This window comes from Pavona decussata, unplaced genomic scaffold (assembly GCF_977016875.1).
Source record: "Pavona decussata unplaced genomic scaffold, jaPavDecu1.1 SCAFFOLD_39, whole genome shotgun sequence".
NCBI classification, from domain to species: Eukaryota; Metazoa; Cnidaria; class Anthozoa; order Scleractinia; family Agariciidae; genus Pavona; species Pavona decussata.
The window spans coordinates 733,190-747,224 of NW_028145461.1; the positions used below are offsets into that span (position 1 = coordinate 733,190).

Genomic DNA, 14,035 nt, shown 5'->3' on the forward strand with positions numbered 1-14,035 from the left:
CGCGATGCGTAGGCTTAGGAGATGTCACACTACACCTTTCGAGTCATTAGCACATGGTAATTTCGACGGGGATCTACTTCGTTTCCTGATGCACGTATGGCATCGTTTAGTATGTTTCCAAAATTTAGGGCAAATAGTTCCAGAAAAAAGGATGTCATCATATACCAAACCGACAACGGTTTCCCAGTGATAAATTGTCTAACAAGACATGGTACACATCATTTATAGGTAAAGTTGTTATAGATTATAAGATAGCTTTCTGATTAAATCTTTTGTTATTTGGACCGAACTAAAACTGATAACTTCTTTCCTATTCTCTGTTGCGGGAGATTTCCATGTTCACAAGTGTTGAAACCGCTACCGATGAAATTCCTATTATGTCGCGTGACCATACTTTCTCAGAAGTCGAGAGTGTCGGGGAGACAACAAGTGTTTTTGGGGGGGTGTAACGGATAAAGAACAAAAGAAAATTTCAAATTGTGGAGCTTAAAATTGGTCGCGGTCGCTTATGGGAGGTGGTAGGTTGCGAGAGCTTCCAATTATGGTGATTTGACAGTGAAGACGTTATTATTTCAGTGGGAAAGTGGTCGCTTGCGGAAGGTAGTCGCTCACGAGATGTACTCGCAATAACAAAGGCTACTGAGGGCAGTTGACCTTATTCCTGAGTACAACTGAATCAAATGCGTAAAATTGGGCATGAAACTTCGGTGACCATTACTAATCATCATCGTCATCATCATTGTTATTGTAATAATCATCATCATCATCATCATCATCATCATCGTCGTCGTTATCATCAAATCTACTTCACTCCAGTGTAGGGTTTCCATGACCAACTGTGGCATTTTGTTCTCAGGCTTTTTTTTCAGCAACAGATGGTTGGCCAATCGCCCAGTGACTATTATTTATCCAGAGAAATACTTGCACGTTCTTCTAAAAACACTGAAACCCTTCCACTTCAGGCTAGGTGTAAACGATTTTTTGTTTTTGGTCACATCCCCATAGGGTTACAGAAATTCTAATTCTTCATGAACTTTGCATCTTGGTTTTAAGGAGTTAAAAATGTCAAAATAAGCAATTGTTAGAGAACAATGCTATTAAAAAAGCAAGTTTATCACTAAATTCATCGTTCAACGTGACTTTCATTCATTAGTTTTGCAGGGTTTGTTTTTTGTTCATGTAACAGTAACGAGGGTTACACAAACACTGTTCACCTCACTTTGATGTTGAGACAGAACTAAAATTTGTCACAAATATTGACATGGAAGCTGCTTCGTCCCTCAGTATCCTAATCAGTTTTGACCTTTAACGAGCGAGAGTGGAGAGAACCAGTTTTTGCGTGGGAATCCTGTGGTATCCTACACAATTGTCATCGGGTTGTAAGTCCGTTAATGCCAGTGAGTTGCAAAGTTTGTAATGCATTGTGGACAACTCGATCTGGAAAGTGTCCCCAATGAGTGCTTTGCGCTAAATACCTTATATTAACTCTTATTAAAATAAATAAAGTGACTTCCTTTAATGTTTACCCTAAGATGGCTGCTCGATCACTGACTAAGTTGGGGCTGTACAAACAGTTCCAATCCACAATTGTTTCAAACATTTTCAGCTAACGATGACTATGTGTAAGTCAATTAATTAATGGCCACCTTAATTTAAATCTACCTCTTGATTTTCTCCCCCTATACATCGTTTTGATCATTCGTTTCGTTTACAGAAGTCTTTCATTTACACTGCTTTTTGGTACTCTGCCTTCCATGTTACATGAAAGCCATTCACCTACATTTTCGATGCATTTTGTCCACTTCACCTCCCTTAGCGTCGACAAGCCTTTGCTACCGACTGGTTGTATGAAATTTTTGTACTAAACAGAATGCTAAAAAAAGATCGTTGATTGTTGTAGCTGTTGCCAGTTTGGGCAGCGGAGCCGAAAAGAATTAAGACAGACGTCTGTAAATATTTAAACCAACCTTCTCTTTCTAAACACCAATTTTCACTTCCGGCTAACAGTACCCACAGGCCACGCGGGCTGAACAGTAGATAGCGGATGAGAGTTTGAATCTAAAATCCGATGCTAAATAGCTTCCATAAGTTTTGAAATCTGGAGAAATTATGAGGTGAAAACTTCAGATATCAGGTAAAAGAATATTCTCTTGAAATCTAAGGGCTGTAGACGAACGTTATGGAGCGTGAAATCTCATGTTAAATTTGTCCATACATTTGTCTGTAGAGGCTCTGAAACTCTGCGCGAAATGCAGATGCATTGAAAATTTAAAACATTAGATAACTCACTTTATAGCCAGACACCATGACGTCAACTTTTAGTGCCTGTTAAACGCGACAATTGGCGATAATGATTTTTACACAACACTGTTGCGCGCAATTTTCCCGGTCCCAGCAAGTTACAAGTTTTTAAAGCTGATTCAAAACCTCTCAACGTGCTGACATTGCAAAAATTCTGTAGAAAATCATCCGCTCGCGCACTTTACACGGCATCAACTTTCCGCTTGATTGTAACGCTCCCTGTGCGCGGAGGTTAATTCCTTGATCGTCATTCAGTGTATCTGCCAGAGTGGTACGCTAAAATTGTCGTTAATTGCGTCGAAAATCGTTGCTACCAATCGTCGCGTGTAGCATTGGTTTAAAATGAACAATTTAAAATTTTCTCAGATATGAAATCTTACTGATTGAAAATATGTTTATATTTGTTGCAACGTTTGTCCTATTTCCAACATCGTGGATTTTACGCAAACACGTCAGTCTAGCTGAGCTTTGTTGAGAGCTTTGATTTCTAACATCTCGAAGTCACTTAACAGGAAAATGAAAAATGGCACCATCGTAAAAAAGTCTCTACTGCGCAAGAGCTTTCGTTTGAATTGTAACATTTGAGGATTTACTCCACGGACTCAACAGGTAGGTAGGACTCCAGAAGGGAAAGTTTGCCATAGTAACGCATTTTCCTTGTCTTCTTTCGTTCACTTGCAAGATTACTTCACATATTTCTATCTCACCACTGGTGACGAATTTTTCATCATTCGAGATCTGTGAGGCCGTAAGCCTTCCGTTCTTTGTCCTTTCCTTAGCTTAGAGGCAGAAATCCTCTCAAGGGGAATCAACTCGAGTCTTTTGTCGCTATCATGATCATGAGGATCAGTTGATCTCCTGGAAGCAAACGCTGGAACTCCATCGAAAGACTCATACTCTGTGTTAGATCGTACCACGATGGACGATTCCGCTACTAAAGGGGTGGGGGTGGGGCGGAGTGACTGCGAAGCGAGTAGTTCATCAACAGCTTGCCTCTCCTCAGTGGAGATGGGTCCGTACATTGTTGCAATATCCGGGATCCCTCTGTCTGCGAGCCAGCGCTGATAAGCGAGCTGGCTCTCGTGCTTGCCTTCTGCCTTTCGAATGAGGCTAAGTTTGTGCATTTCTTCTTCAAGTCGTTTGGTTTGTTGTTCTTCCTCTAGTTTTTCAATTAAGTATTTCTGTTTGTCTAAGTACCACTGCCGATTTGCCAGGATCCGTGCGCATGCTCTGTGACCCCACACGCGCGCTATAAACATGGGCGTGTGCCCGTTTACATCCACAGCATCAATTTTGCCGCCACACTTTATCAGTTCTTGCAGACATTTTACATGGCCTTCACTTGCCGCCTGATGGACTGGAGTTATTCCCGCATTCGTTGGCCTATAAAATATCAATACGCCCTTAACCGTTTAAGCCCTAACGGTGATCAGCATCAAATTTTCCTTGTAAAATCAATGCTTACTCAACCCCTGAGGTCATGAGAATTAAGAATTTGATCATCCAAGATGAATTTTCTTGATATTTTAATAACTTATCCCCAGTCCTTTTATAAGAAACGTATGGGGACAAGATAGGAGAATTTGTTCTTTGATATCAGCCCTACAGCACTGGGTGGAGGTCTGGGTGATGGGGGAGTACTGAGGGTGGGGAACTGATCTATCTTGGTAGCCTTAAGCACAACTGTTTTTAGTCTCACCCCCATGCTCCAGAGAACTCATTGTTCCCCTTCGCATTTCTCAGAGATCTGAGTAATGACTAAAACATTCAATAAAGTGTTTTCACGGCTGAGGTACAGACCAATAAAAAATATTTGCATAAATATAAGATTTATTCCCCGAAGGAAAATCATTCTTTTGTTTCACTCCTTCAATATGGCTGCCGCAAAAAAATTTATACGAATTTATTCAAAAGATTACGCCACAGACCATACGCAGACTACTTTTTGTTAATATTTTGGAAACAATTCTTCTTTGAACCATGAATGAACCATGAACCATTTACCAACTGATGTTTGACTTGCCTAGTACTCATGACTACAATCATGTAGATTAGCAACTGTTCTCTATGGACACAGTCCATTGCTACTAACAAGCTAGGTCCAGGAAAGGATATGAAAAGTGTAAACTCCTTATCTCTTCAACTGCAGAACTAGAACGTCAACTTTATTAACCTATAGTTAAAATCATTTTAACTTTTTTTTTAACTGTAGTTAAAATTATTTTAACTACAGGTGAATAAAGTTCACATTCAAGTTCTGCAAGGGCAATTGTTTCGCTTCTTCAGGAGTCACAGGTGGCTTGCATGGTTTGGGAATTAATGATATCCTTCCACCATCAGACGGGTCTATAAACCTAAGCCTTTTCAAGTGAACTATGAGAGGGTGTTCAATAATAATGCCTCATTTCTACTGACTCAGATTTAGGCTCCTTACAGTTCTGTGGCCTAGTACATAGATTATTTCCCGGTTTCTCTACATCCCAGCATTATAAATGATTAGAGCTGAGATTGAGGCTTCTTTTAGGCCCCAAAGTGAACAAAATGTAGTATTTTGCATACAAATCAGCCTTTCTTTCAAATGATTGAGCCAGCCTTAAGATATTGAAGGGTTGATTACATAAAGTTCTGTATTATGTTGAATTTTAAGCCGATTTTTAGTTTTACTCAAAAGTGTCGGAATTTTTGCATGCGGCCTTCAATTTTGAGAGAGGACATTCCATCACTCTTTGTTTTGTTTAGTTTTCAAGAAAAGCAAGGTCAAAACATGGCATTCAGTAAGATGGTAAAACAGGTTCTAAAATAATAATACACTCAGCCCTTCAATATTATTACACCTGTATTAAAGGAAACACAAGTTTCACTACAAAATGATCACTTACATTGAAGGATCTGCTCCTTTTTCCAGGAGGTACTTCACACATCTCAGCCCTCTCTTTTTCGTTGATTTGTTAATTGCTAAGTGAAGTGGAGTCCAGCCAGATGCACTCTGGAAATTCACATCTATTTTGTACTTCTCTATCATTACTTTAAGGCATTCCAGCTGTCCATTCTGTGCTGCTAGGTGAACTGGTGCTAGTCCCTTATATAGGAAGATAAACACAGCAAGTATGGAATTGATGTCTTACCTGGATATGGAAATTTTAATGTATTACTAAGCTTGCTTGTCCATTCTAAGCAGCCTTTGTGACACACGGTGTATATATTTTTTGTAAGAGTCGCAATCAGATGCCCCCCCCCCCACCCGCCTCCCCTCAGCCCCAGAAGAAAAAAAATCCTATTTCAGTGATCAGCCATGACTCTAAAATCTGTTACCTGTCATTATCAGACAACTATTACATTTTTCAGACACTTTTAATAGAAAGTGGTACATGCTCTTGCTAGTCAAAACAAGCAGTTTTTTGCCAAAACCTGTTCTCAACCATATTAGGGCCACATTTCAATACACAAACAGTAAATTGATTATGGAAGGGGACAGGAGGCCTGGAGTAAAAGGGGTTGGGAATAGGGGGGCGGGGGGAGAAATAGAAACTGGGAGAGAATAGCCTAGGTACAAGGGGGAAGAGAGAACGAGGAACACACTCCAAGGGGAAACTCAGGTACATTAGACTGACAACTGGAGGAGTGAATTGAGGCCAGATTGTTGGACCAAAAAAAAAAAGTCCTACAGGTGTATTAGGCTCAAACTGAACTCCCAAAAAGTTCAACAGCTCAGAAATGAGAATGTAACTTCAAAGTCAATTTTTTTTCTGCATAAAAACAGCAATGCAAAAACCTTTCTTAATTCTACACAAAAAAGACCGCCAGAAATTTCTAACACCCCAAAATAAGTTCCCAGTAGCTTATTCCAAACCCAAAAAAATCTTTGCAACTCCTGGGGCCTTCACCTAAACCTGAGTCTGCTAGCAAGCTCTCTATTTGGCCTCAAGTGAGACTTACAGTACCGCTCAAAAGTAAGTTACCACCCTCTCGCGAGACGCGATTCTCGTCTCGCGATACGAGATTCTCGTCTCGAGAGACGAGACACTCGTCTCGCGAGAGAGTGAAAAAACTGTAAGTACATTTACTTAGGCTTGACTTTTCTCGCGAGAGTTTCGCGAGAATATCAAGTTGAGTGTCGGTGCTGTTGATACGGCAGGACGCCCTTGTCACGCAGCAAGTTGAATTATGGAGTTCGGTCGCAAGCTTATCGATCGTGAACCGAGGTTGCAAACAAAATCGAGGTTGCTTTGTTAAGCGACTCACCGACTGATCGAGGACTTAATGTGTTTGTATAAACACTGTACTTTGTGATTTAGACCTCTACAGAGCGATTCAACGATGTAAGCAAACGATGGCTGCAAAGATAAGCGAACTGATCAATCTGTCATTGCGCATTTATTCGGAGGTGGCACGTTGGGTTATCGGAGCTAATAAATTTGCAGAACCTAATAAAGCGTCTTCGTGTAGAAGAGATTGTAAATGCTGTGTATGTCTTTATATCTTTTTTTTCTCTCAGGGATTTAGAAAAAAAAACAAACCCACAAACACATACACTTTATAGAGCTGGTGATGACCAGTTAGACTGTTGCGGCCTCTGTTGTACGTGCGCTAGAGATTATTTACGTATTACATAGGCGTGAAACAAATATACGAAAACTTACATGTGATTTGCATTTATAAAACCTATCTGTTACTTTTCAATAATGGGTTCGTGGCTAAAATGTAAGTGTCAATCGAGCGACGACTTTGCAGGTAATTGCTGATCGTTAATAGGGATAAGTTTATATCATAAACATAAAAGGCAATCAACATAACAAATCTTCGGAAAAAAAGCTTCTTTCCCCGAGGGCAAATGTTGTAATAAATATCTCCAAGGCCGCTTTGTTTTAGAAACAATGTTCCTCGGTTGGCTTCGCTTTTAATCATGCGACCTGTAGCAAACTACGCTATCGATAAACAACACACCTCTCCTTTAGCCTGCGAACGCAGACGTATTTCCAGCTGCGGAGACAATTCAGCGACAGCCAGAAATACGTCTGCGTTCGCAGGCTACACACCTCGTCGCCAGGCTGTTAAATATCATTGATCGATAAACTTGGATGTTAGTGAAGTACATGGGGCACGAGCAGCAAGCAAAGCAAGCTACAAGAGGATTGGGGTTGGGTAGAGCAGAAGAACTTCTCTTGCCAGCGCCCCAATCGCCTTGCGGCTATCACCTCGCTCAACACTCAAGTCTCAAAAAAGTCTCACGTGAGACACCAATTTGAGAGCTTGCTCACAGGCTATCACTAACCACAACAAGACAAACTTATTCACTGGCTAGAGTAACCCCCTGGGGAACACATACAATGCAAGTATTAAAACCTATGCATAACCATACGTGTGCAAGTATGTTAACATTATGATGCCCAACAATAATATACCGGGTGTAAACATAAAAATGCAACCATAACCTAGAAGCACAAGGGTGGTCACAAGATGTGCATTTCTTGATTTGAGCACTGAAAACAAGCTGAAGCAGTGCCAAGAGATATCACCCATGCACCATAGGAATCAATTATATTTGCTAGTATACAGATGTAGTTTTAACATGCTAATGCAATGGCACGAGTGTATACAATATGCGAGTCAGCGAGGCATGCGAATGCGGGGCAGACGTGCGAGGCAGGAACAAAACATGCAAGGCATGAACAACCCCCAACATAAATGCTAACCATTAAGCTAACTGGGGAGCTATTTAAGCTAACCTGAGTGCTATTTAGGCTAACCGGAGTGCCTCGCACGTCTGCCTCGCATGCCTTGTTGGCTTGCAGATTGTGCATCCCCCAATGGCACAATCCCTTTGCACTGACTATGCTCGCTGCATCTTAAACCAAGATAAATTATTGCCCAAAAATGCCAGCCAGCACTCAGTTTTAAGTTTACAATTGAACGAGCAGGTAACCATGTAGCAGCACCATACAGGTACCTTTATCGGTATCGGAGATTTTCTAAGTAAACAGAAGATGAGTCCATCGAACGTTTGATCGTGATCGATTTCCTTGTGAAATCGATTACGATCAAGCAGCGAAAACAGTCGAACGATTGGTGTTTGGTGTTCAACTAAGTGCGATTATGGAACGTACCACAGGAATGTGCAACTAGCAAGTTACTATAAATCGCAACACCACACATCGATAGACTTCAATGAAATACATTACGTGCGCGTGTTTACTGCAGATAAAATTACCTCGTATTTTCAATAAACAGGTCAATTTAAAACTTTGGTTTGCAACTAAACCACATACACGACTACAATCACGCACAATCCAGGTACGTTTCCTTAATTATTCAGTGACTGGAACAACATTCGAGAACATTTCATCACCACTTACATGTTCTTTCGAAACCGAGTAAGCTTTTCGCGTGTCGTAGAGACTTTGCTGCAGCCATGTGACATCTCCGATTGCTGAAGCCATAAGCACGTCATCATCTATGTTTCTCTGAATCTTTACGGATTGTTTTCGCCTCCTCCGCTGCACTGTTTCGTTCGGTTTTGATCTCAGATCACTCACTGAATGCCCGCGGTGATAGACCGCCATTTTGGCGAAAGAGAATTTCGTTGCTAAGTGCGTGTTGCCAACGTCAACTGATACAGACAAAAGCCTTGGAATGGATGGACTTTCGAATTATTGGAGTTAGGAATTTTCAGTTCTGTGCTAACTTGCAAAACGTTTGACAAAGTGGAAGACGGTTGTAAATGAAACTGACAAAAAAATTCTCACTTCAATTTTGGGCCATTAGACAGTAAAGGACCGATTTACCGGAATTTTGACCTACCTCATTTACGAGTGGTAGAAAGCACGAATGACACCTGATTAACTACGATGACTACGATAGGAACTATTGTTCGTAAATTGGGCCCTGCCCAGCCAATAGTGACTAAAAGCTATATTGCAGTTCATAATTCTGAATCACGATAACATTACCGAAAAGGAAATATTCAGAAGGCCGAATTGTCTGTCTCACTCTCCTGGCTATTAAAGTCTGGAAAATGTACGCGGGAAATTTTCGACAAGTTTTCCGGCCGGGGTAAAAGGCGGTTGTTTCGATCTATTAATGTAAATTAATATGAAATTGTTTTTATTTCTTTATTTCCTATTTGGTATGGTTAGATGGTATGGTAGATGGTACGAGATTAGATCGATGAATTGATGTCATCTATGACTAATCAATGACTAATCGAGGACTGAAAATTTTGTGGTCTATCGATTATTCATCGATTACTCATTGATCATCGGCAATAATTAACGACCAATCAACTGATTACCCATCGATTGCCTATTGATTATTCATTGATTTCATTGATGTCATTGATTAGTTACGTCTGGAAAACAACATGAAGCTAAAAGATATATATGTTACAGCGGTTACCAATAACACGCGACCTAACGCCTTCAAAAGACTCCGATAAAGTTGCGATTTGGTGGACGTCAATCAAAGAAAAGCCGTTGAAATTGTTTTGAATTCTGAGAACATTTCAAGGCAACAGAACGAAGAAATTGACAGTTTTATCCGCTGACGGATGGCAAACTTTATGAAAGTTGATTTCCAAGACAGGTTATCTAAAAATGCGCACTGTTTAGACGAAGCCGTATTTTTTTTATGAAACATTTGAAATCGCTACACCTGACAATTAAATCAGCGATGCGTGCAAGTGAGCAAATTATCACGTGCAGTGAAAATCGAAATTTATTTTTAAAAAATAGCTTTTATTTGCGCTTGATCGAATTTAAATAAAGTTTACCTTCTCTTAGCGAGGTAAAATTCTTAGTTTCTTACAGGGTTACCTTGGAATCTTGTCAGAATTCAAAATAATTTCAACGGCTTTTCTTTGATTGACGTCCACCAAAACGCAATTTTATCCGACTCTTTTGAATGCCGTAGGTCGCGTGTTATTGGTAACCGCTGTAAAAAAGACTGAGGTTTGTTTTAAAACAAACTCCCTGACTCGCTTCAACTCAGGCAAGTTCACAAACCAGACACTCAATATAAAATGGGCTACTAAAGAATTTTTAAGCTTCTACACCGCAGCATTAAGTTTCTTGTGCAACATTGTATTCTACGGGAAACAAGAAAAAAGAAAAAACAACGAAACACACAAAAGCTTTGAGTTTAAAATCAGTAAAGAAGTTTCAACAACTTTGTTGAAAGGTAAGAAGTAACGTTTATCTCCATTAAAACTTCCATAGTGACTCATTTTAGTGACAGGACTATAACAACAGGTAAAAAAAGATACCCAATTGCCAATCACAGCAAACTTGCTTCCTGTTTTAGAAATTTTCTTTTTCTTGCATGTCGTTGGTTGGCTCGAGAGCTCATTTATTTATTTATATATTTTATTTTTTATTTTTTTGCCTTTGCCTTGTTTGCGTTCGTTATGATTGGCTATTAATTGGGTTTTTTGTTTCACAACATTAGATCATTTGTTAATTGTCTTTGTTCGCTACAGAAAACAGTGTTTACATTACTAGTCACTACTTTTTTTTTTTTATTCAGCATTATGTTACAATGTTACAAGTACTAACACTAATTACATTACTGCTGCATTTACAACAGTTCACAACTCTACACCTGGACTGCTAACAGTTACAGTACGGCGCATTAAGCACAATTTACAACAATACGTAAAATGCATATAAGCTTTTACATGTTCGTTACTACTGTTCATTATAATTAATAAACAAAAGTAAAATCTGACATATCCAAAGAATTATTTAACAATTATTCCACGAGCGCGCGTTGGATATGAGATGATAGATAGCCAACTTGGCGCTACGCGCCTCGTTAGCTATACTCATCTCATATCCAACAAGCGTGAGTGGAATAATTGTTTTAGTAAAAACAATCAAGAAAAATTGCTAGATTTTGCTGATTTCGTTTTGCAAGAACAATTACAACACAATTTAATGGTCTCTATTTCTAGGGCATGGTATAATGGCTCATATACCATGGCCGCTAAGCCAATCAAATCGCTCGAATTGCATTATATAATGATCAAGTTTTTAATAATATACATTATACTAGTATGGATAATTCCAAATGAATCTTAATATACACTTTTACTTTTAAGACTTATTTTAACCGTCTTTTTGTCTAATTTCATATAATTTAATTCAGTCTGCTTATCTTTGGTGAAAGAGAGAAATAACGAGCATAAAAAACAAAAGTCAATTATACTGCTTATAGAAACAAGATATCACCAGCAGTGTAAGGCAAACTGTAGATAGAAGAAGAGGTAACGCGACATGAGACTTAAACGTGGCTATGTAGCATTAAAGGAAAAGTTGCCATTTTTTCAAGAAAGCACTAGATTTGTAGTCACTACTTACAGAAATACAATAATTTAAATCTGATTTGCAACATTAACAATACTTTTTTCTACCAACATTACTTTCTATATTTACAATACTGACTGTATTTCATTCTTAATAATACTCACAATACCTGGCCTACTCACAATCGGTTACACTACTAACAGTATTTCCAATACAATACAGTCTTTCTACAAGTCTTACTATACAACTTAATTACTTGCAAAACAAACAAGAATCTACCTGTTTTACGCCAATTTTGTAGAGAAAGTCATTGGTAGCTATTCGCTGTGGAGAAACTTACACTGGAAAGCTCTTGGTTTTGTTTCAGTTGTGCACAGAAAAGGAAGACGATAACTATTTTCCCAATTAATCTCCAGATTTCTAATAACCTCACCTTCCGAGGGCCATTTTCCTACACTTTTACAGAGGTTCATGCTTTTTTCTCAATACGGCATTTAATTTGTAAACCGCTTTACAAACGTTCAAAGATAATAGACGCTTCCAGCTGTTTTTTTTTTTGTTTTGTTTTGTTTTGCATTATGGTTATTGAGGCCAGAACACTTTTTTCTAAAGTGTTTTAAGACTGATACCACTTTATAGCACTCTAGATAGTTAGTCTGAATTTTGTACTAAGCCTTGAAGGTAGCGTAGCTCATGAAATTCTGGTCTGCATCGAGTAAGTGCCTAACTTCTTTTACTCCTGCCTTAAACCACGATTTATAAAAGGACGGCCTGTTGTCAATCCTTATCAGGGAGTTGTGCCAAATTTGAATAGAATTGACATTTAAGTTCTCATCTCTATAATTTAAAGTGCTCCAGTATTCTATTGTCTCGATCAGGAATGGGTCAAAAAGATTGAGCAATGGAACATCTTGTAGTCTGAAATTGCCTAAGAAAACTAATTTGCCACCATGCTTTTCAAGATAATAGTCAAAAAATTATTTCCATTTTCCATGATTAGTATCGTCTAAATATCCTTTAATCCATTTCATCATTAAGGATTGATTAAAGCTTTGGAAGTCGATCATTCTTAGCCCTCCTTTGTTATTAATCATTTCTGTTCTCTTGATTTTATCTCTTTTACCATCCAAAAGGAAGTTGTATAGTAGTGAGTTTACTTCGTTGATAACTCCTCGTGGTGTTGCAAGAGAAGACAAGACATAAACTATTTTTGATACAGCAAGGGACTTGAGGACTGCAATTTTACCCAGTGGAGTTAGTTTCCTAGCTGACCAGCTGCCTATAATTTTTTTGATTTTTTCAATTTTGCCAGCAAAATGTTAGTCAATGTCATTGACTCCTAGAGTCGAAAACCAAACGACCAGGGCATAGACTTTCCTCTCCGCCCAAGATATCGGCTTGTTTAATTAGTTACAACACAGATGTTTATATAAATGGCATTAATTTTTATCAGTGAATTCAACTCTAGCCTTGCAGACACCTCGCTATTACAGACACCCCGATAATGGGACAGCAACTAAATTCCCAGAAAAATTAAATTACAGACGTTAACTGACATATGTTCCCGCTATTACGGACTCTCGCTATTAAGGACGGTGCCTAATAATAAAGAAGTATTTTTGTGCGGTTTATGACTATGCGAGAAAAGCAGATCTTAGCAAGGCCTATTGGAATCCAAAAAGAAAATTGGGGGTAACCAAGCATTTTTCAGAGATAATTAAGCAACAATATTTCTAAAAAGTGCCAAAATATAAAGCAATGTATGGGAATTTTTTCAAAACTGAAGCTTTATCATCTCTGAAAAATGCATGGTTACCCCCAGTTTTCATTTGGGATACAAACAGCACATGCTACGTTCTGTTTTCTCCTTATAGTTTTAAACCGCGCAAAAATGTTCCTGTATTAGCAGGCACCACCCATAGGAAACCCGAGTATCTTGAGATGTGCAGAACGTATGCGCAGTAACAATAGTAGGCACCGTCCTTAAGGACACTAACTCGTAGTCCCGAAGGTGTCCACAATAAAGGAAGTTAACTGTTTTTCTAAACCAGTGTCTAAACGTATTTTATTATAATTACTTTTAATTTAACAACCGACTCGACCAGCGCCGGCTAGAGGTTGAAAACTGTAGTTTCTTCTAGTTTCGAACACTGGACCATTTTCTCCTGGTGGATACGTGTTTCCGTGGCTCAGTGGCTGGCTTTTCATTTTCAGCAGCTACTTCACCGACATCCTCAACTTTTGAATACTTAGCTGCATCGTACGCCGACATGTCCATCAGGTCCAGATACATCTGAAACATCAATAAGTGATGATTTAGCCTTGATATTGAAATTTCTCTGAATCGCTCTGATTGGGCATTCTTTGTGTTAGAAATGAAGTTTCATATTTACTTTGTGATCTGAGGGCTCGAATTCGCTATGCACGAAGCCTCGCTT

General features: G+C 38.9%; 2 protein-coding genes across 6 annotated transcripts in view; both read right to left on the minus strand.

Moving 5' to 3' along the window:
• Nucleotides 1–1,122: 1,122 nt before the first annotated feature.
• On the minus strand, nucleotides 1,123–8,875 carry LOC146483340 (ankyrin repeat domain-containing protein 53-like). The gene is made up of 3 exons (XM_085106109.1): nucleotides 8,655–8,875; nucleotides 5,181–5,380; nucleotides 1,123–3,684 (listed from the first exon to the last, which is right to left on the minus strand). The coding sequence occupies exons 1-3, from the start codon at nucleotides 8,859–8,861 to the stop codon at nucleotides 3,000–3,002; spliced, it is 1,092 nt and encodes a 363-aa protein (XP_084962235.1). The 5' UTR covers nucleotides 8,862–8,875; the 3' UTR covers nucleotides 1,123–2,999.
• Nucleotides 8,876–10,790: 1,915 nt separating this feature from the next.
• LOC146483341 (uncharacterized) overlaps nucleotides 10,791–14,035 on the minus strand; it is a 41,619-nt gene continuing 38,374 nt past the window's right edge. For 4 of the 5 annotated variants that reach the window (XM_085106085.1, XM_085106081.1, XM_085106084.1 and 1 more), the window contains one exon: nucleotides 10,791–13,890. In XM_085106085.1, coding sequence (XP_084962211.1) covers nucleotides 13,735–13,890 — 156 coding nt within the window. In that variant the 3' untranslated portion in view covers nucleotides 10,791–13,734. The remainder of the gene's footprint in view (nucleotides 13,891–14,035) is intronic. The other variant, XR_014863881.1, reaches the window with a different exon arrangement.

What these genes read in the sequence shown, in the direction of transcription:
- LOC146483340 (XM_085106109.1), bottom strand. Translation starts at nt 8,861, where the DNA reads ATGGCGGTCTATCACCGCGGGCATTCAGTGAGTGATCTGAGATCAAAA. An exon ending in ACTCGGTTTCGAAAGAACAT is followed by an intron (nt 5,381 to 8,654) that starts GTAAGTGGTGAT and finishes TTCCTATATAAG; the next exon opens with GGACTAGCACCAGTTCACCT. An exon ending in AAAGGAGCAGATCCTTCAAT is followed by an intron (nt 3,685 to 5,180) that starts GTAAGTGATCAT and finishes GATATTTTATAG; the next exon opens with GCCAACGAATGCGGGAATAA.